Consider the following 22,419-nt stretch of genomic DNA (forward strand, 5'->3'; position numbering starts at 1 on the left):
GCGCCAGCGTCCTCCATGCGTGCGTCGCGGCGGCCCCGACGGCGCTTCGAGCCTCGGCGCCCGGGGCAGCGACGCTCATAGCTCCCACTTCCGGTCACCCATGTCCCGCCCTGTGCACCCTCAATGCCCGAGGGGACAGGAAGGAGGCGGGGCTGGCTGCCGTGTCGGGGCAGGAACCAGAGCCAGGCCCACCGAGGCGGGCACTAGGCCCGGGTGTGGGCGGGGGAGCGGCGGCCGCCGAATGCAGCTGCCCAGAGCGCTCCAGGCAGTGGCGGCGGCCTCGCCACGTGATCCGGGAGGGCGGAAGCGGAAGTGCCGGCCCGGAGCCCTGGCTAGGCGGGAGTCCCTTCAGTGCTGCCCCGCAGCCCCCTGCACCAGCCATGGACTGCTACACGGCGAACTGGAACCCGCTCGGGGACTCTGCCTTTTACCGGTGAGCCGCCCCGCCCTCCCACCCACCCACGGCCTGGCTTACCCAGCTCTCCCGCCGGCTCGAGTCGGGGCGGAGCCCGCCGCGCGCGACCCCGTCACTCGGCGCTGGGGTCCGCCCCTCGCCGGCTCTCCCCCGGCGTCTGCCACTGAACGTACGGAAACTGAGGCAAGCCTAGTGGTCACACAGGTAGTGGCCGAGCCCAGCGCTGAAGCCTAGGTCTGCCTGCCTCCGGGATGATGCTCAGATCACGTTGGAGGAGGCCGCCGGGTGACAGCGCGTGCCCAGTCTCCTGCCCGGTGGTCCTGCCGAAGCCAGACCACAGGGGCGCTCCGAGAGGCGGAGGGGCGCACGGCGGGCGGGGTGGCAGTGCTGACCAGGGCGGGGAGAAGGGGGCCAGTCGTCCGTGGATCCGGGGCTGCGCGAGTTGGGACCCCCAGCTCAGGACAGCCCCCTCATGGGAGTCGTAGAGCCCACTCATCTTTCTGAAGCGTACATTGTTTACATCATTATCCTTGGTGCAGACGACTCTCGTTAGATCTACAAGTCGGCTCCTGTTGATCTCTCCAACTTCATCTGCCCCTCTTGTACCCAAGTTTTGTGTTCGGTTGCACAGAACAGGACCCCAATCTATCGTCAGGTTTCATGGCTCCCTGTATTTGCCCCAGCCTGCAGTTCCTTCTGTGGGCGCTGCCATGTCCTTCATTATTTATCTGTCTGGACCATTCTTGCTCATCCTTTAGGACTTAGTTCAAGGGTCCTTTCTGTTCTCTTCCCTGACCCAACCCAGTAGAGACAGCTGACCTTCCTTTGGACCCGGTGCCCGGGTCTGCTATGTATGCCACGGTAGGGCCATATTTGTATAGTAGGTTTCTTCTGCTAAACCAAGTAAGTTCCTTGAGGGCTGAGAGCATATTTCTTACATCTCTTTATCTCCAGTGCTTATTTAGAACAGTGCCTGCTATGTAGTAAGTAGTTGCCCAATAAAGTTTTTTTAAAAAACACTTTATTGATTGCAACTAAAGATCACAAAGACATCTCCTTGGGGTCTTATTTCAATAAAAGACACCATTTTGCCCTTAAGAGGGACAAATGCCTTGTGGCAATTTTTAGACCTCTGTTGCATTTGTTATTTCTAATAAATATGTTTCTACAATATGGGAAAAAATGCGAAAGTTAAAATCGGTAAAGTGAGGAAATAACAATATCTATTTTTGTGGAGAAGGGATGTAGTTGGCATGAAATTTAGTGTCTACAACAACACAGCCATACACTTTTGAAAATATTAACTCGTATTACTTTTGAAAATATATGTTGTCTATGCAGGCTTGTTAAATAGGAGAGTACTAAAAATAATGGCCTCATTATTACAGAACTCCTATTTATGATATGAAGTTTTAGCTTTGTTGATGCACCAGGAAGTGGAAATGTTGACCTGCGTGGCTAGCCCATGTCTACCTGTCTGTGCTGTACTGCAGAAAGGAGTAGAAGTCTAAGCCTTGCTATGGAGCTATATTATTTGGGCTAACAGCAGTTGTGCCTTTCTATGTACTATACACTTTGCTAAGTACTTTTATCTGTATTAACTTAAGTCTCACAATCCCACAAAATAGGTATCATTATTGTTGTTTGGGTTTTTTGTTTGTTTTTAGGTATCATTATTAAACCCGTCTTACTGATGAGGAGACTGAGATACAGAGAGGTTAGGTGACCAGGTTACACAGCTAGTAAGTAGTGGAGTGAGGATTTGAACCCAGCCTTATTCTAGAACCTGTGCTAAAGCATAGGTTTGTTTGGTTGGTTTTTACAGGAAAATAAAATAGTATTTCCTAGCTTCTCCACCAGAGTGGAAATGCTTTAAGTGCAGATACTTGGTGTTTATCTGTATTTGTGTATAGCCTTACTACATGTTGGAGTAAAATGAATGAATGATAAACAGGTGGCAGGCAGAGCATTTTTGAGTCCTATCTATAGGATAGGATTCTTTTTCTTTGGAGGTAGTGTTCTGGAAAACTTACTAATTGGAAAAGGCAAGGAGAGGGAATGATGATTAATTCTATGGGGCTTCAGAATTTTAGCTGTTTTTATCCTAGAAACCCAATTTGGGATAATCCTATTAATTAATTTTGCTCAACCCTCTGCCAGGCTGAATGTATCAACCAATGAAAAGACATGGACCCTGTCTTCCCTCATAGAACTTACAGCCAGCAGGGGAGACTGTTGATAAACACTAATGACTCAGTATTTGTTTGGTCATAATCACTGTAAAGGGAGGGTATAGGGTTCTAAGACAGCGTATAATAACAGAGTTTATTCTTGTACTAGAGGCCCAGTGCACAAATTCATGCACCAGTGGAGTCCCTCGGCCTGGCCTGCAGGATTGGGCCGAAACTGGCTCTCCGACATCCCCCGAGGAGTTCCGGATTGCGAGAGGGTGCAGGCCAGACTGAGGGACCCCACCAGTGCACAATCGGGGCCAGGGAGGGACGTGGGAGGTTGGCCAGCCGGGGAGAGACCACGGGAGGGCTCCAGGGTGTGTACAGCCTGTCTTGCTCAGTCCCGATCAATGGACCCCAGCAGCAAGCTAACCTACTGGTTGGAGAACATGGTCAGTGCACATCATAGCAACTGGTCGACCGGTCAACTGTCTGCCCCCTGGTGGTCAGTACACGTCATAGCGAGCGGTTGAGCAACCTTAGCATATCCTTAGCATATTACACTTTGGTTGAATGAACAACTGGACACTTTGCATATTAGGCTTTTATTATATAGGATAGGATTATATATTTTTCCATATGAACAACTATAAACTTACTTTTGCCAAACCCTGTATATTTCTGAAACTCTTCTTAGAAGTAGACTATTTTAGCAGATTTTTTGGAGTTTGTGTATTTGGGGTTGTTTTCTTTTTTGCACATATAAAGATGAACATTTTAAAAATTGTAGTTAAACACATATGATAAAAAATTTACTATCTTATTCATGCAAAAGTACAATCTGGTAGTGTCAGGTATTTTCACATTGTTGTGCAACCACTCTCCAGAAATTTTTCATCTTGAAAACTGAACCTCTATACCCATTAAATAATAATTCCTCATTTCCCCCTCCCCCATCCCTGGCAACCATCATTATGCTGTTTTCTGTTTTTATGAAATTGACTACTCTAGATAGGTCATATAAGTAGGATCATACAGTATTTGCTGCTTTGTGACTGGCTTATTTCACTTAACATACTGTCCTCAAGGTTCATCCATGACACTAGAATGTATCAAAATTACCTTTCTTGTTAAGTCCATTGTATGTATATCTCATTTTCCTTCTCTGTTCATCCTTTAATGGACACTTAAGTTACTTTTACGTCGCAGCTGTTGTGAATAATGCTACTATGAACAGTAGTGTAAAAATAGCTCTTCAAGCCGAAACCCGTTTGGCTCAGTGGATAGAGCATCGGCCTGCGGACTGAGGGGTCCCGGGTTCGATTCCGGTCAAGGGCATGTACCTGGGTTGCGGGCACATCCCCAGTAGGAGATGTGCAGGAGGCAGCTGATCGATGTTTCTCTCTCATCGATGTTTCTAACTCTCTATCTCTCTCCCTTCCTCTCTGTAAAAAAATCAATAAAATATATTAAAAAAAATAGCTCTTCAAGACCCTGTTATCAATTTTATTGGATATATACCCAGAAATGGAGTAGTTAGATCCTATGGTAATTCTGTTTAATATTTTTAGGAACTATCATACTGTTGTCTGTGGTAGCTGAATCATTTTACATTTCCAGCAACAGTGTACAAGAGTTCTTTAGTAGTATTTGTGTTTGTTTATTGGGTTTTGTTTTGTTTTTTTGTTTGTTAATCCTCACCCAAGGATATTTTTTCCATTGGTTTTTAGAGAGTGGAAGGGAGGCAGGAGTGGGGGAGAGAGGGAGAAAGAGACAGAGAAACATCAATGTGAGAGAGACACATTGATTAGTTGCCTCCACATGCGCCCTGACTGGTGCCGGGGATCAAACCTACAACCCAGGTACATGCCCTTCACTGGGAATCGAACCCTCCACCCTTCAGTACATGGGATGACACTAATCATTGAGAAACACAGGCCAGGGCAGTATTTGTTTTTGAAGGAGGTAGGAGTCAAGGGATTTCAGGGATGATGATGGATTCTCTTTAGGGTCTAGAAATTTTGTAATTAATAGATTATTCCCCAAGGCCAGATGTAATCTGCTTCTTCATTCCCAGTGGTTTGTCAACCCAGCCTGGAGATCATGTAATTTTTCTTAATATGTTTTAGTTGATTTTAAAGAGAGAGAGGAAGGGTGAGAGAGCGGAAATATTGATGAGAAAGAACCATCGATTGGCTGCCTCCTGCGTGCCCCCTACCAGGGATCGAGCCTACAACCCCGACTTGTGTTCTGACTGGGAATCGATCCAGCAATCCCTTGGTGCATGAGAAAATGCTCAACCAACTGAGCCAGAGCTGGGGATCATCTATTCTCACACCGTAGTGGATCACTGGATTAGATTCTAGTTGAACATTTTTGGCAGAAATGCTTTGTAGGCAATGACATGGTGTTTGTGCTGCATCATATCTGGAGTCAGCATTATATTGGGTTGTCTGCTGTGAAGGATGTTGACATTAACAAGGGGGTTAGGATGGTGATGGCACATCCTTCATTGTAAAGTCATATTTCCCCCTTTGTAACAAGCAAGTGGTCTGTGGGATGGTACACTGGTTGCATCAGTATGAGTCTAATCAGGAGACAGAGAGCAAGGGTTGACTAAATAGGTGAAGTTTCATATAAACTCTTAAACTGTGATAACAAAGTAACTATAAGATAAAACTCTGTCCTCCCCTAGGACTGAGGAGAAAGGAAGGACAGACTTAGAAGGAGATGGAAGTACCCTCCCTAATTGGTGTTCCAACCTTGATGGGAAAGGTATAGTTGCAGCCCACTGGGTAGTGGAGAAGATTGTTGGTTTGCCAGGGCCAGAGCTGGTCCATAGTCACTATACAAGCAGGAAGCATTCCTCCTTGACACAGATGAGCCATAGCTGGTGGCCAGGTTCCTGGGGTTGCACAGAGAGTGAGAGCACCAATGTGAGTGGGAGACCTGAAGCATGCAGTGTCTGTGTGGAGAGAGCCACAGGAAGATGGACCCCAGTCTAGGCCACGGCTGTGAGGTTATCAAGGGATTGTTTGTTCTGGGTGTATGGTTGAGGCAGAGCATCACCAGGTGTCCTCATACCCACACTGCTGACTGACCTTGCTGCTGCTGGAAACAGAGTTCCCTCCTCCTGCAGTGTCCCTACACTGCCCTCTACTGAGAAAAGCTAACATCTAGTTCACGTGCAGCACGTATTGAAGCTTAAATTTGGAGTTGACAGATAAATTGATAACTACTCAGCTCCATATGCACCCTCTATACATTTTCGAACTTCCTCATAACAAAAGTCTATATTTTTGCTAACGAAGCTACCACTATTCTTCTTACAAGTAAATACTCTTTCCCAAAATGAGAAAACAATCTTTTTTTTTTAAATATATTTTATTGATTTTTTACAGAGAGGAAGGGAGAGAGATAGAGAGTTAGAAACATCGAATTGTAAAGTTAACCTCCAATTATTTGTGTGTAAATAAAAAATGAGAAGGAGAGAGAAGATAATGGCTAGTGTATACACCGGAATCGAACCTGGGACCTTTCAGTCCGCAGGCCAACGCTCTATCCACTGAGCCAAACCGGTTTCGGCGAGAAAACAATCTTAACAGTCATTATATCTATCACTATATTAATTTCTCCTTCAGTCCCACTAAATATTCGTGTTACCCAAAAATGAAATTGTAAAGTTAACCTCCAATTATTTGTGTGTAAATAAAAAATGAGGAGAGAGAAGATAATGGCTAGTGTATACATATAAACACATGCATATAACAGGCATGAAGAAAATGTGCAAAGTGACTATAGGCTTCATTTCTGTAATTGGTCATGAGATTGTAGTTGTTATCTATGGCTTCCTTCAACTGCCCATTTCTTGTCCTCAGCCAGAACCTCCTTCCCATTTTTTATTTACACACAAATAATTGGAGGTTAACTTTACAATTTCATTTTTGGGTAACACGAATATTCAGTGGGACTGAAGGAGAAATTAATACAGTGATAGATATAATGACTTTTAAGGCCAGCCACTTCTGGTGATGGGGTATTTGGTAAGACTAATTAATCTCATGGACCTGAGCCCACTGATGCTCTGGTTCTTTACATAATGGAGTGACCCAAACCTTCATTTCAGTCATTCTGCTTTCTTTGGTTGCTGAGGTTTTTCGTTAAACTTTATGATCAGGTACAGAAGTACTAAGAGGTGCCACAGGGGATCCCCTGGGTGTCAGACATAGTCCTTCTTGCCTCCATTATGTAGCAGCAACTCAGTTTCCCCTTGGTAATCAGGATAATCACTTCAGCCAGTAAATTAACACCATTTTCTTAAGCCTGTTGGTTCAGTGGCTTAAGGAGCCCAGAATGGCAAGGCGGCGCTCTTATCTTCCAATTCAGTGAATCTGTTGTTGTATCTCCTGGTGGAAACGTTCTCCCCGTGGAGACTAACCTCTCCAAACCAAGAGATCTCAAAGTTATGGAACTGGAAGCAACATTTTTGTAAGAGTCAGTAGGTGTAATAATGAGAAGAGCCACTCTCACTTCCATCCCTTGATTCTGACTCTAGAGCAGTGGTTCTCAACCTTGGCTGCACATTAGAATCACCTGGGAATCTTTAAAATCCTGATTTCTGGGCCTCATCATTCGGAAATTCTGTTTCTTTGTTATGGGGTGAGGCCACAACATTAGTAACAAAGAAACAGAATTTCCGGAGGATGAGGCCCAGAAATCAGGATTTTAAAAAGATTCCTAGGTGATTCTAATGTGCAGCCAAGGTTGAGAACCACTGCTCTAGAGGAAACAGCACCATGTAATAGCCTCTGATGCAAAGCACAAGCTGCATCCTGTAAGATAGAGCCCTTTTAGGAATACTGGCTCACAATTGGTGCTATAACTGAGTTGTCAATGAATTTAGGTCAGCCACTTCTGGTGATGGGGTATTTGGTAAGACTAATTGATCTCATGGACCTGAGCCCACTGATGCACTTTCTTTTTTGTGAAATGAGATCCTTGCTTGATTAGATGTAATGCTTTGCAGAATGTCACACCATTAGATAAGGCATTCTGTAATTCCACAGATGGTGGGTGCTGACAAAGGCATTACAGGTAGGGAAGACAAATCCACATCCAGAATGTGTCTGTATTCCAGTGAGGACAAATCGTTCCCCCTTCACGGTGGAAGAGGTCCAGTGTAATCAACTTGCAGGTTGGTCCTCATGGTCTCTGCTGTTGACAGGTTAGCCACAGAGCAGGGAGGGAGGCTCCCAGGACTTCTACCCCAATTGAGGTCATCAAAAGGTTTTCAAGCAGAAGAAGGTAAGTCTCCTCAGACATAGGAGTGCAAGCTACTTCTACTAGTAAGGAAGACTCAGAATGAATTAGGGGTTCAGGATTGTTGTTTTCATCTGGGTCTAACCAGATGTCTTCCTTCCAGTTTTCAGGATTCCTTTCTTTCCTTACTAGTGCCCTAAGGTTCACCTGAGAAATGACATGTTGGTGAATTCAACTGTTATAATTTAACAATCCATGTAATTAAAATTTGCTTTTGATTTTCAGCAGTAACAGCTGTGTGGCTGTAATAAATATGAGATTGTTTTAGGGCTGTTATAGACGCTTTCTGCTTCTCAGACCATGACTTGAACTGAAAATTAACAGACTCAAGCTTGTAATTTTCTCTTTGTAAATGTTCAAGTGCACTCAAAACAATCCATCCACACCACAGCCCTTACAATCATTATTACTGCCATACAATCAGGCACAGAAGTCACTCCCAAAGCACATGTTTGACTTGGCATGTCACCACAGAAAACTGCAGGCTGGATTAATTGTGATGTCACTGGGTGCGATGGGTTACTAATATCCATTTTCCATTGGCAGGGAGCTCAGCACTGCTCCCAAGCTTTAAGCACACGACCAAACTAATCCTCAAATCCCATCTTTGGGGTCTGTCTCTTGGGACCACTCTCAGAGTGAAGTCTTTATCAGTCTGGGTCCAGTCAGGAGACTTAAACTGGGAAAGTTTGAGAAATATAAGGAATTATTATACTATCTGTGAAAAAAGAGTAACTAAAGAGATAAGAAAATGTTATATGGTAGCCTAGGAGAGTACCCAAGGAATGACAAATTAAGAAGGGGGGCCCTTCCCAGGCTGGGGTTTAGGCCTCATTAGAGAAAATACAGGGTGGGTCAAAAGTAGATTTACAGTTGTTCAAATGGAAAATAATAAATAATAATACAGGAATAAATTGTTTCGAATACTCATAACTGTTCTTTTGCCCCACCCTGTATAGTTTTAGCCCACTAGATGGCAGAGAAGTTCACTGGTTTGCCCAGCCATAGCTGGTCCATAGTTCCTATGAAGGCAAAGAAGCAACCCTCAGCCCTTGGCCAGATTGGCTCAGTAGTTGGAGTGTCAGACCACAGACTGAAGGGTCTCGGTTTCAATTCCTGGTCAAGTGCAGGTACCCAGGTTGCAGGTTCCCCAGCTCAGGTAGGGGAGCATGCAGGAGGTAACCAATGGTTGTGTCTCATGTAAGTGTTTCTCTACCCCTCCTCCATCTTTCTCTTCTCCCTCCCTTCCACTCTCTCTAGAAATAAACAGAAAATATATCTTTGGGTGAGGATTAAAAAAAGAGGAAACCCTTTGGGGTTCAGGGGGTAGGGGAATATAGGTGAGCTGCAACTGGTGGTCAGGGCTGTGGGTGTGCAAGGGTGTTGGGGTAGCTGGTGCAAGCAGGTAGCCTGGGGCACACAGTGTCTAAGGTGAGCCACAGCCAGTGGCTGGGAGCATGGGTTTGCAGAAGGGATCAGAGGAAACGCTCAAGTGGGCAGGCAGGACAGCCAGTGGCCAAGCATCTTGGCATGCAGAGGAAGTACAGCCTGGGCAGGAGGCCAGGAATGTGGCATCTGTCCAGGGAGCCGTGGGAAGGTGATCACTAGTCTGCGCAAGCCTTCTAGGTTGTTGCAGGGCTGGGGCAGATCACCCCGTATCTTACACCCTGGCTGCTGGCTAAGCCTTGCTGGAAGCAGCAGTAGAACCCCTTCCTCATTCAGTGTCCCTCCAGCGCCCTCTACTGAGAAAGTGTAACATCTTACTCACTGTGAAGGAAAAATGTATGCTGTCCCTTAAACACAACACACTGAAGCGTGAATTTGGAGCTGAGCAGCAATGAATTGATAACTGGCATGCTAGGTCTGTGTGGCTCTATTTTCCCATCAGATTTTTACCCATGATTTTAGTAACAAAGTGTCAAAAGAAAGGCATATGGGATTGTAAAAAATTCAAATAATACAAAAGTATATGGCCTACAAATTGGAAGTCCCCCTATCTCCTTCCCCCACTCACCACCCTCCCCCAAAGTGACCTCTGTCTGGTTTAATGTGGAGGCCTCTGAGCGTTTTTTCTATGTATTTTTATACATTCATTTGATTATATGTAAATATGCTTATAAAAATATACATATGTATGTACATATATATAAAGGTGTGTATACACACACACACACACACACACACACATATACTGAGTGGCCAGATTATTATGACCGGCCAGATTATTATGACCACCCCATCAGTACTTCATTGACACTTCCAAAAATACTGAATACTGAAAACTTCCTAAGCAAATACTCACAAGGTTTTATTATTATTATTATTTGCATAACTAATCCACTTCATTGTACTGATGGGGTGGTCATAATAATCTGGCCACTCAGTGTATATACACACACATATGCTCAGCCTGGCCAGTGTCACTCCGTGGTTGAGTGTCGACCCATGAACCAGGAGGTCATGGTTCAATTCCTGGTCAGGGCACATGCCCGGGTTGTGGGCTCAATCCCCAGTAGGGGCGTGAAGGAGGCAGCTAATCAATGATTTTCTCTCATCATTGATGTTTCTATTTCCCTCCCTTTCCCTTCCTCTCTGAAATCAATAAAAATAGTATCTTTGGCAAATATGTTCTCCCACGCAGTGGGCTTCCTTTTCATTTAAGAAAAATATATATGCTCCATTTTTATTACATAAATGAGTTCATACTGAGCAGCAGCTTACATTTTTTATTTAACAATGTGTTAGAAATAATTTCATGTTATTTCCCTCAGTCACCTTATTTTGTTGTTATTGTTAATCCTCACTTGAGGATATTTTTTCATTACTTTTTAGAGAGAGTGGAGGGAGGGAGGGAAAGGGGAGAGAGAAACATCAATGTGAAAGACATACATCGATTGGTTGTGTCCCACACGTGCCTCGACCAGGGCCAGGATTGAACCTGTAACCCAGGTACGTGCTCTTGACCAGGAATTGAACCCGAGACCCTTTGGTGCTCAGGTTGATGCTCCAGCCACTGAAAACACCGGCTAGGGCCAGAGCCACCTTATTAATGGCCACATGATATTGCCCAGAATGGGCATACCATAGTTTATTTAACCAGTCCTGTTTTGATGGACATTTAAGAAGGTTTTTCCAGGATTTTCTGAAACTATTTTAAATAGTGCTGCAATGAATTCATACCTTTGTGCACTTGTACAAGTAGTTTTCTAAGTTAGACTCTTGGAAGGAAACTGGTAAGTCAGAGGGTGTACACATTTAAAAGTTGAATAGCTATTTCATGTAATAAAATCTTTTCCTTGTTAATTTCTGGGTTTTGTGTCTTGCTCTAAAAGACTTTTCCATAGTTCACATTATAAAAATATTAGATTATATTTTTTCAAGATTTTTATGTGTAGTTTGAAAAGTGTTTTCACATAAAGTAGTATGATATGGCTTTTGACTAGCTTTCTACTTTAGTTTTATTTTCATTTAAATTTAATTAGAAGGTAAAGAGGAGATAAATGGTGATGGAAGGAAACTTGACTTGGGTGGTAAACATAATACTAAATATACAAATGATGTGTTGTAGAATTGTATACCTGATACCTGTGTAATTTTGTTAATCAATGTCACCCCAATAAATTTAATAAAAAAATAAAGAAAATAAAATTAATTAGAGCCTTTTGTATTTTTTAAGAAAATATCTCTTCACATGTATCACATTTTTGCCATAGTTTGTCTTCCTGCTTTATTTTAATGGATATTTTTTAATGTATAAAAGTTTTTTAATGTTAATTATCTTAACAAATAAGTATTGGCCCTTGCCAGGTAGCTCAGTTGGTTAGAGCATCGGCCAAGTACGCCACGGTTGTGGGTTCAATCCCTGGTCAGGGCACATAGAAGAATCAGCCGATGGTCCTGCCCAGCATGGGTCAGTGGTTAGAGCAGGGGTGGGCAAACTTTTTGACTCGAGGGCCACAATGGGTTCTTAAACTGGACCGGAGGGCCAGAACAAAAGCATGGATGGAGTGTTTGTGTGAACTAATATAAATTCAAAGTAAGCATCATTACATAAAAGGGTACGGTCTTTTTTTTTTTTTTAGTTTTATTCATTTCAAACGGGCCGGATCCGGCGGGCCGTAGTTTGCCCACGGCTGGGTTAGAGCATGGGCCTTCACACCAGAGGGTCTCTTGGGTTAGATTCTGATTAGGGGCGCATACCTGGGTTGCAGGTTTGAGTCCTTTCCCCCCACTTCCCCAACCCCCACTGGGGCATATGCAGGAGGCAACCAATCAATGTGTCTCTCTCATATCATGTTTCTCTCTTTCTCCCCACCCTCACCCCCTCCCTTCCACTCTCCACTCTCTAAAAATCAATGAAAAAAATATCCTCACTTCTTAGGTGAGGATTTAAAAAATAAAAGAATTAGCCAATGAATACATAAATAGGTGGAACAACAAATCGATGTTGCTCTCTCAAATCAGTAAGTTAAAAATCTTTCTTAAAAATTAAAGAACTGTTAATGTTGTTTAAAAACTCAAAGTCTCATTCCTATCCCTGGTCTTATTCAACTAATTCCACCCCTCACCTACAAGTAACCATTGTTACTAGATTCTTGTAAATCTTACCAAAGTTTCTTTTTTTCAAATGTAAGCAAATGTGTTGTTTTTACCCCTTTTTACATAGAAGTATACAGAAGTTCTTAGTTTTTATTTGTTGGTCTTTTGCATTGTGGCTTCTGGGTTTTATGTCATGCTTAGAAATCATTTTTACTTTGAGATTGTTAAAATAGCCAAGATTTTTTCTGATGTGGCATTATTTTTTTAACATTTAAATTTTGAATTCCATCTGGAAAATATTTTATTGTAGAGATTAAGTAATGAAATAGTATTTACCATGATTCTTCCTGTATGGGCCATTGTCTCATTTCAAGTATCATTTTGCACTTATTTGAAATGCCATTTTTATTACATGTTCAATTCTCAGGTCTTTTCCTGGATTCTGTTCTCTTCCATTGATCTATTTGTTTATTCCTGTGCCAAAACAAGTTTTTTTTTTTTGTTTTGTTTTGTTTGTTTGTTTGTTTTTTATTGCTTAAAGTATTACAAAGGGTATTACATATGTGTCCTTTTTTTCCCCGCCCTTGACAATCCCCTGGCCTCCCCTACCCCCCAGTGTCTTATGTCCATTGGTTATGCTTATATGCATGCATATAAGCAAAACAAGTTTTAATTAACTTTAGTTTTATATAGTACTAGAGGCCCGATGCACGAAATTCATGTGAGAGTAGGCCTTCATTCCCCCGGCTGGCTACCAGCCCCTGCTTCTCTCTGGCACCTGGAACCCAGGCTTCCTTCGAAGCCCCGGCTTCATCCGGAAGGCTTCGTCTGGAAGGTCGTCCAGAAGGACATCTGGTCTCATTAGCATATTGCACTTTTATTATTATAGAAGATACTTGATATCTAATATACATGTGTTCTCATATTTTCAAATGTTTCTAAATATCTTCCAATATTTACTTTTTCAGATTATCTTTTCCCCCCAGACAAACTAGAATCAGTTTGGGCTTCCCTTCCCCCCAAACATTGGGGGTGATTTTTATTGAAATTCTTGTGCATTTATAGATTATTTTAAAATATTTTCTGTCTTCTATATCCTTGAGTAAATTTTGATATGATTTTGTAAAAATGTTTATTATGTTTATTTTGGGGTACCTTATAGTTTTATTGCTGTCATGATCAGGCTCTTTTTAAAGTTACGTTTCTAATTGGTTCTTGCTATAGTATATAGACAATTGATTGATGTAGAAAATATATTGGCTTCTGCCCGGCTAGTGTGGCTCAGCCGTTGAGTGTCGACCCAGGAACCAAGAAATCACCGGTTTGATTCCCAGTCAGGGCACATGCTTGGTTTCAGGCTTGATCCCCAGTAGGAGGCGTGCAGGAGGAAGCCGATTGATGACGTTCCTCTCTCATCAATGTTTCTATCTCTCTATCCCTCTCCCTTCCTCTCTCTCTTAAAAATTTTTTTTTCAATAAAAATATATTTTAAAAAAGAAAATACATTGACTTCTGTTGCTCACTCAACTGAGCTCTTTTATTCATTGTTCCATAGACTGGTTTGGATTTTCTAAGTAGACAATCACATTATTTGTAAATAGTAACAATCTCACTCCTTTTCCAAAATAGAAACTTCTCTGTTTTGTTTGTTTTTTTCTTAAATTATTTTGGCTAGAACCCCAAGAAGAATGTCAAATAGAAAGACGGTAATGGTGAGCATCTTTCTGATCTTTAATGGGAAGGCTCCTGAAATGATACCAGCCAAAGCACTCTCCTTAGCCACCGATTTTCCTTGACATCCTGGAATAGTGCCTACTCCTCTGTTCCCTTCTCCCCTCCTACTTTGTCTTCTCATGCGGCACACACTGTCCTCACACATCTCAGATTGCAGTCATCTTGTGCTGGCTTGTGATTTCAGTTTCCTATTGTAAGCCAAGCATTCACAGATTGACATCTCTAACCCAGGACTCTCCCCAGCTCGGACTCACTGAAGAGCTCCTCTTGGGTTTCTTTCAGGCACTGCTAACTCAGTACTTCTGAAACTGAGTTCTTTATTAACCAGTGCTGAGCTGGACCCCCAGGTATAAAGCCCATGACCTGACTCAGTGTTACGAACCAGAAATAGCCCTGGTCAGTGTGGCTCAGTTGGTTGGGCGTCTTCCTGTGCACTAAGAGGTTGCCAGTTTGATTCCCTGTCAAGGGCACAAGCCCTGATTGTGGGCTTATGGGCTCCTGGGCTCAATCCCCAGTAGGGGGTCATACAGGAGGCAGCCGATCGATGTTGTGCTCCCATATTGATGTTTCTCTCTCTCCCTTCCTCCTTCTTTCTCTCTCTTTAAAAATCAATAAACTAAAAATAAAGAAATAAAATAAAAAATTCAATAAACTATTCTTAAGAAAAAAATCAGAAATAGAAGAAAGGCTCTCCACCCTGAGAGACCCTCTGGCAGGGTTTTATTTCCTGCTAATATAGACTCAAGCCGGCCACCCACCCTAGTCCTATCTCAGTTTGTGTCCTGGATGTTGGCCACACAGCCTGTCTGTCCCAGGAGCTCCTGCCATCCTTGTGTACTTGCCCAAGAACCCCATCCTTGCCTGCTGCACCTAAGCATGCATATTGTTTGTAGTCATCACCTTTCCTCCCCGCCCCTGGAGGGGCCTCAAGTTTCCTGTGGAGAACAAATGGAGGTTTTAGGGGTTCCTCTGGGGCTCACTTCATCTAGATGCATGGGCACGAGGAGGCTAATTTCTATCCACCTTTCTGTGGGCAGGAAATATGAGCTGTACAGCATGGACTGGGACCTGAAGGAGGAACTCAGGGACTGCCTGGTGGCTGCTGCGCCTTATGGAGGCCCCATTGGTAAGTCACCCCTCTGCCTCGGCATGCTCTGGGACCGTGGGATGAACTCAAGGTCCTTGATTCCTAGGGGTCTTATTGTTGGGTTGTTCTCGCTGGCATATGCCACCCTCCCCCCAAATTGAGATGCTTTTAATTCTGGTTCTCCTGAGGCCTGCTTCATATGGTGGGCCTGAGGAGCTACTTCATGAGGCCTGCTTCACGTGGGCTGGGACTAGTGAACTAGGACAGGAGGTCTCTTCTCCAACTGCAGCACTGCTGAGGAACCCCTGGCGGAAGGAGAAGGCTGCAAGTGTACGGCCGGTACTTGACATCTACTCTGCTTCTGGCATGCCTCTGGCCAGTCTGCTGGTGAGCACCCTTGGCCTGCCTTGGGGCTGGGGGCCAGGCAGTGCTTCTGTGTCCCAAGATAGTCTCATGAACTTCTTCTCCTCTACAGTGGAAGAGTGGGCCAGTGGTGTCCCTGGGCTGGTCAGCTGAAGAGGAGCTCCTCTGCGTGCAGGAAGATGGTGTAGTACTGGTTTATGGGCTTCATGGAGACTTCCGGAGACACTTCAGTATGGGCAATGTAGGGGCCACAGGAAGCTGGGGAAAAGGGATGGAGTCTGTGACCCTGTGATTTTTTCAAGGTCCCTCTCCACTTGTCCCTCTCCCCAGGAGGTGCTCCAGAATCGGGTTCTAGATGCTCGAATCTTCCATACTGAGTTTGGTTCCGGAGTGGCCATCCTCACAGGGGCCCACCGCTTCACCCTCAGTGCCAATGTGGGTGACCTCAAACTCCGCCGAATGCCAGAAGTGCCAGGTGAGCGCTAACATCCCCAAGACAATCATTCAGTGCCCACAGACGTGCTTCCAGACTGCTGGATCCACAGAGGCAGAAGCTTTGGGCTCTGGTCATCCTGGGGTTGTCCTCTTGCCTGACCACAGGTTTGCAGAGCGCACCCTCGTGCTGGACCACACTGTGCCAGGACCGAGTGGCACACATTCTTCTGGCTGTGGGGCCCGATCTTTACCTCCTGGACCATGCAACCTGCTCCACCGTGGTGAGGGCCTGTGAAATGGGAGTGAAATGGAAGGGTTGGGGGAGGCCTGGAGGAGGCGCTGAGAAGTTAGTATCTTTGGGTGTCCTCCCTGGCCCTGCCCCAGACACCTCCTGGCCTGGCCCCAGGAGTGAGCAGCTTCCTGCAGATGGCTGTTTCTTTCACCTACCGACACCTGGCACTCTTCACAGACACGGGCTATATCTGGATGGGGACAGCTTCACTCAAGGTTTGTCCTGGGAAAACACAGGGGCACTTTGCCTTGTCCAGGGATTCGGGTAGAGAATGGGCTTTTTTAACTTGAGCTCTTGGACAGGACCATGACATTCCCTGCATCCTTTCAGGAAAAACTGTGCGAGTTCAACTGCAACATCCGGGCCCCCCCGAAGCAGATGGTCTGGTGAGGATGGGAATCTTATGCTGCGGGTGAGGGTGGATATAGCATTGTTTCCTGGGACACTGATTCATCCTGTCTACTGGCCACGCCAAGTGGAGCTTGCATCATACCTTCTCTGCCAGTGCACACTTGAGGGGAACCCCTGCCCGCTGTGGGCCTCAGCTGGAGCTGACAGCTCAGGGTCAAAGGGAAGCCCTCAAGTCAATCAGGGGATGGGATAAGGAGCAGGAAGCATGCACAGGACTATCCCAAGGCAAAGTGATATAAATAAGCAGTGATGTGAGAGACTTGGCTGAGGACCTGGCGTCTGGTGTATGTCTCAAACATGTATGTGTGGTGCTGCCCACAGGTGCAGCCGTCCTCGTAGCAAGGAGAGGGCTGTTGTGGTGGCCTGGGAGAAGCGGCTGATGGTGGTGGGTGATGCACCTGAGAGCATCCAGTATCCTTGGAGGGCTACCTGTGGGGATGGGAGATGAGAGGGGAAGGGGGGTCATCTGTCCCGTCCCATCTTAGGAACCTTGACCAAGCTCAGGTTTGTGCTGGATGAGGACTCCTACCTGGTACCTGAGCTGGATGGGGTCCGCATCTTCTCCCGCAGCACCCATGAGTTCCTACATGAGGTTCCAGGTGAGGCCCTCACAAAGGCACCACAAGACCTGGGGCGGGGGCACCTTGACACCACAGCTGCTGTGGGGCAGTGCTCCAGAGTAGGATTAGAGCCTTGAGGGAGAGCTGAGGGTTCCCTGCCTGCCTCCTACACTCACCATATCCCTTCCCCAGTGGCCAGCGAGGAGATCTTCAAAATTGCCTCAATGGCCCCCGGAGCACTGCTGTTAGAGGCCCAGAAGGAATATGAGGTAAAGCCCTGGGCCTCTCCCTGGACCCTAAAATGTTTTTCTTCCCCTAATTGGCCCAGCCCCCTGCCTGGGCATGGGAGGGCGGACACAGCCAGGTGCCACCTGTGAAGAGGGGGTCCAGGCAGGACACTAGGCTGGGCTGGAGAAAGCCAGCTCAGGTGGACTAAAGTGACATGGGGTCCTCCATGTGGTAACAGGGAGGGGCAGGGAGGCCCCACTATCCCCAGCCCAGGTACAAGTCAGGGCTACTATCAAGAGGTCTCAGGGCCACCCTAACTGGTTTAGCTCAGTGGCTAGAGTGTTGGCCTGCGGACTGAGGGGTTCCAGGTTCGAATCCAGTCACGGGCACATGCCCAAGTTGCAGGCTTGATCCCCAGTAGGGGGCATGCAGGAGGCAGCTGATCTCTCATCATTGATGTTTCCATCTCTCTCTCTCCCTTCCTCTCTGAAATCAATAAAAATAAAATAAAAGAGGTCTCAGGGCCTCTCACAGGCAATTGTGGGGAATACTGAACACCTTGGTAGACTGAGTGGGCTGAGGTAGCTTGGGCTCTAGCTTCTGCAGCTCATTTGAACCACATTCCAGAGGGACTGGGGGCCAGATGTGGGGGTATTCTCCATCATGATGTTCTATCCCTGGCATTCCCACTTCCCCCAGAAAGAGAGCCAGAAAGCGGATGAGTACCTGCGGGAGATCCAGGAGCTGGGGCAGCTGACCCAGGCCGTGCAGCAGTGCATTGAGGCTGCGGGACATGAGCACCGGCCAGACATGCAGAAGAGTCTGCTCAGGGTTGGCTTGGGCTACAGGGCTGGTGGGAGGGGCACTGGGCAGGGTTGGGCTGGTTGAGGGGAGCTCGCTTCTATTGTCCTCTGGTTCTTCTCCGAAGGCTGCTTCCTTCGGAAAGTGTTTCCTCGACAGATTTCCACCTGATGGCTTCGTGCGTATGTGTCAGGACCTGCGTGTGCTCAATGCCATTCGGGACTATCACATCGGGATCCCCCTCACCTATAGCCAGTATCCCCAAGCCTGCTAGAAGGGTGTTCACAGCCAGGGGTGGCGGGGTGGGGGTGGGGTTGCCAGGGATACAGGGGGAAGAGATACTGCCTGAAGGTCTTTAGCAAATAAGGCTTATTTACCAGCTGGATCCTTAACCAGGTAAAATGCAGATACAAGCAGCTCACCATCCAGGTGCTGCTAGACAGGTACAGTAAGCCCAAGGATGTGGGAGGAGGGCGCTGAGTGGACAAGCATCACAGCCCCTGGTGGGCTCTTGTGGCCACTGCTCCTGACCCATTGCTTTGGGATCTGGGAGGCCCAAGGTACAGACTGTGGCCACTGCGCTCACTCTCTACCCCACCTCACCCCCATACCCTTGCCAGGCTTGTGTTGCGGAGGCTTTACCCCCTGGCCATCCAGATATGCGAGTACTTGCGCCTTCCTGAAGTGCAGGGTGTCAGCAGGATCCTGGCCCATTGGGCCTGCTACAAGGTGAGGATATAGCACAGGGTCCAGGAACATTTAGGGACTTCCACACCCTGGTGAGGTGTAGGAAATATGAAGTGTAGAGCTGAAGGGCCAGGTTCTGATTGAGGACAGGTGGGGTGAAGGGTGAGACCCGGGTGTGTGTAACACCCCCTCCCTCTGTAGGTACAACAGAAGGACGTGTCTGATGAGGATGTTGCTCGGGCCATTAACCAGAAGCTGGGGGACACACCTGGTGTCTCCTACTCCGACATTGCTGCTCGGGCCTATGGCTGTGGCCGCACAGAGCTGGCCATCAAGGTGTGGGTGCCCAGCCCTTTCTAAATGCTCTGACCTGGGTTTCCAAGGCCCCCGGGCCAGCTCCTTCTCTCTGTGTCTTCCTCCCCACCCCATAGCTTCTGGAGTATGAGCCTCGCTCTGGGGAGCAGGTACCTCTTCTCCTAAAAATGAAGAGGAGCAAACTGGCACTGAGCAAGGCCATCGAGAGTGGGGACACTGACTTGGGTAAGTAAGGTTTGGCTGAGGCCAAGGCCAGGGCCCCTGGGCTGAGCAAGGGACTGCTGGAGTCCCCACCCCACCTTATTGTCCCGTAGTGTTCACGGTGTTGCTGCACCTGAAGAACGAGCTGAACCGAGGAGATTTTTTCATGACCCTTCGGAACCAGCCCATGGCCCTGAGCTTGTACCGACAGGTGTGTGCAGTGGGCAGCGGTAGGCCTGCAGCCTCCTGAGCACCTGAGTTGTTCTTACTGTCTGATTGCCTGCCCTGGCTCCAGTTCTGTAAGCACCAGGAGCTAGAGACGCTGAAGGACCTTTACAATCAGGATGACAACCACCAGGAGCTGGGCAGCTTCCACATCCGAGCCAGCTACGCTGCAGAGGAGGTCTGAGGCCCACAGAGTGGGTGGGGCCTGTGGGTTGGGCTGTTGGTCTGGTTCCTTCACCAGGTATCTAGGCCTCATATTTGGCACACACCCCATCTGGTCCTCACTGTTAAGGGAGAGTCTGAGAGGACATGAGGCCAGAATGAGGGTTGGTCCCAGAGGAGCTAGCCTTCCCACTAGGGGCACCAGAGTGGTTCACCCAATGGGTAAGGCTGGTCCTGGTGACCCTGGGCACAGGGATCAGGGAGAAAACTGTATCCTGGGTGCGGAGGGCTGAGATCTCTTGAGCTGTGAGCTCAGGCTTCCCTTCTTGCCCTCATAGCGTATTGAGGGGCGGGTCGCAGCTCTGCAGACAGCAGCCGACGCCTTCTACAAGGCCAAGAATGAGTTTGCAGCCAAGGTTTGGCCTACTCTTTTCTCCCTTGCCTCTTCTCCCAGTCTTCCCACCTTGCCCCTCTCATCTCCATCCTGCTTTATCCATGTCCCCAGGCCACAGAGGATCAAATGCGGCTCCTACGGCTACAGCGACGCCTAGAAGATGAGCTGGGGGGTCAGTTCCTAGACCTGTCTCTACATGACACAGTCACGACCCTCATCCTTGGTGGCCCACAACAAGCGTGCAGAGCAGCTGGCACGTGACTTCCGCATCCCCGACAAGAGGTTGGTGAGGGCTTCAAAAAGGTCCTGGGATCCCTGTCCCTCCTACAGCACCTCTAAGCCCAGCTTCCCCACAGGCTCTGGTGGCTGAAGCTGACTGCCCTGGCAGATCTGGAAGACTGGGAGGAACTAGAGAAGTTTTCTAAGAGCAAGAAATCACCCATTGGCTACCTGGTGAGGCAGGGGCCCTCCCTCCACCCCCTGACAGGGAGGATAGTCCTGGGGAGAGGACCGGGCCTAGAGATAGGCTGATGACCTACTGGCACATCTGTTCAACTGATGAAAATAGTGGGTGCTTTCTGTGTACACGTGTTCATGGGCCAGGTACACAGGAGAATGGGCCTGAGTCAGCCTGCAGATGTCAAGGAAAAGTCCAATTTGAGTGGAGGGTGGAGGGGAACAGGGAAAACATATCTGCCAGGCAGTGGAGGCTATTTTGAGGGGGGTTGTTTTCTGTGGCAGGCAGTTCAGAGGTGTAGGTAGGTGGGGCAGCCATGAGAGAAAACACAGGGCCTGAGAGGGCAGGAAACACCTGTTGTGGAAGGGTAGCAGCGGCCGGTGGAGTGGGTGCATGGAAATAATTGGTCTCTGAGCTCTAACAGATCTTTGATTTCAGTTGTTTCTGCCCAGAGAATGTGGAGATCACACCTATTGCAGGCGTGTGTCAGGGCAGGGGTAAGGGGATTACAGACACTGAAGGATATAAAATATACAAGGACAATGTGTCCAGTTAGGGTTTTGCTCATAAGAGATGACAAGGGAGCTCTGCCTTATCTTCTCCCTTTATCCCCTTCCTCTCTAAGCCCTTTGTGGAGATCTGCATGAAGCAACACAACAAATACGAGGCGAAGAAGTACGCCTCCCGAGTGGGTCCCGAGCAGAAGGTCAAGGCCTTGCTTCTTGTTGGGTGCGTCGGCTGAGAGCCCTGTGGGTGCTAGGTGGCTGAGCCAGTGGACTGGTGAGGGGCATGGTTTGTGTCCTTGGTCAGCCCAACACCATCTCCCCTCCTGCTCAAACCATAGGGATGTGGCTCAGGCTGCAGACGTGGCCATCGAGCGCCGGAATGAGGCAGAGCTGAGCCTTGTATTGTCCCACTGCACTGGAGCCACAGATGGGGCGACAGCCGACAAGATTCAGCGGGCCAGGGCACAAGCCCAGAAGAAGTGAGGGGCCCACCCTGCACGTCTCTTCAGGTCCTGAGCGTGGCAGAAGAGTCACTACTCCTTCAGTTTCTCCCCCAGAGCTAAGCTGAGGAGCTGGGGTAGGAAGGGAGCCAGGGGTCTGGTTGTAAATAAAGTTGAACCTTTTAGAGTGCTTTATGCAGTCCCACCTAAGCAACAGCAAGCTAGAGGCAGAACCATACAGACACCTCAGCAAAACTCCATGGTTGTGGTGGGTCTGGAGAAGGAGCTACATTTATAAGAGACCTGCCCCTTTGTACAGTTACCAAGGAAAGCTCTCAAGCTCCCAGCCCCCAGAAAGATTATGGGAAGGGATGACACAAAACTTACACAACAGTTCGTCAAGAACCATACTGAGAAGCATTGTACACACACATACACAAGAAGGATGCTAAACACTTGACCATTATTTCATTTGTTCCACATGCCAGCCCTGTGAGATAGGCAACATAACCCCATTTTACAGAAGAGGAATTTTAGGTCCAGGGAGGTTTGGTAACAGCAAATATGTGGCAAAATGGATTTGAAACCATGTTGGACATTTGGGCGTCTTAGAGCTTCTCCTTGGATGTTTGTGGTAACGGGAGGGATGACTCAAAGCTGGAACTAAAATTGGGCCC

General features: G+C 47.2%; 1 protein-coding gene across 1 annotated transcript; it reads left to right on the forward strand.

The window, feature by feature from the left end:
* The first annotated feature begins 279 nt into the window (after nt 1-279).
* On the forward strand, nt 280-21,935 carry VPS16 (VPS16, CORVET/HOPS core subunit). The gene is given in 25 exon segments (XM_006096388.3): nt 280-433; nt 15,216-15,304; nt 15,555-15,652; nt 15,741-15,869; nt 15,959-16,103; nt 16,229-16,344; nt 16,448-16,570; nt 16,686-16,741; nt 17,088-17,177; nt 17,271-17,365; nt 17,519-17,595; nt 18,254-18,385; nt 18,483-18,610; nt 18,763-18,798; nt 18,976-19,084; nt 19,244-19,378; nt 19,474-19,582; nt 19,672-19,769; nt 19,854-19,961; nt 20,284-20,361; nt 20,451-20,567; nt 20,569-20,621; nt 20,696-20,792; nt 21,422-21,525; nt 21,641-21,935. Coding segments are annotated over 25 exon segments (2,520 nt in total). The 5' UTR covers nt 280-380; the 3' UTR covers nt 21,786-21,935.
* Nucleotides 21,936-22,419: the final 484 nt, after the last annotated feature.

Source organism: Myotis lucifugus, unplaced genomic scaffold, assembly GCF_000147115.1.
Source record: "Myotis lucifugus unplaced genomic scaffold, Myoluc2.0 scaffold_178, whole genome shotgun sequence".
In the NCBI taxonomy this organism is placed as follows: domain Eukaryota; kingdom Metazoa; phylum Chordata; class Mammalia; order Chiroptera; family Vespertilionidae; genus Myotis; species Myotis lucifugus.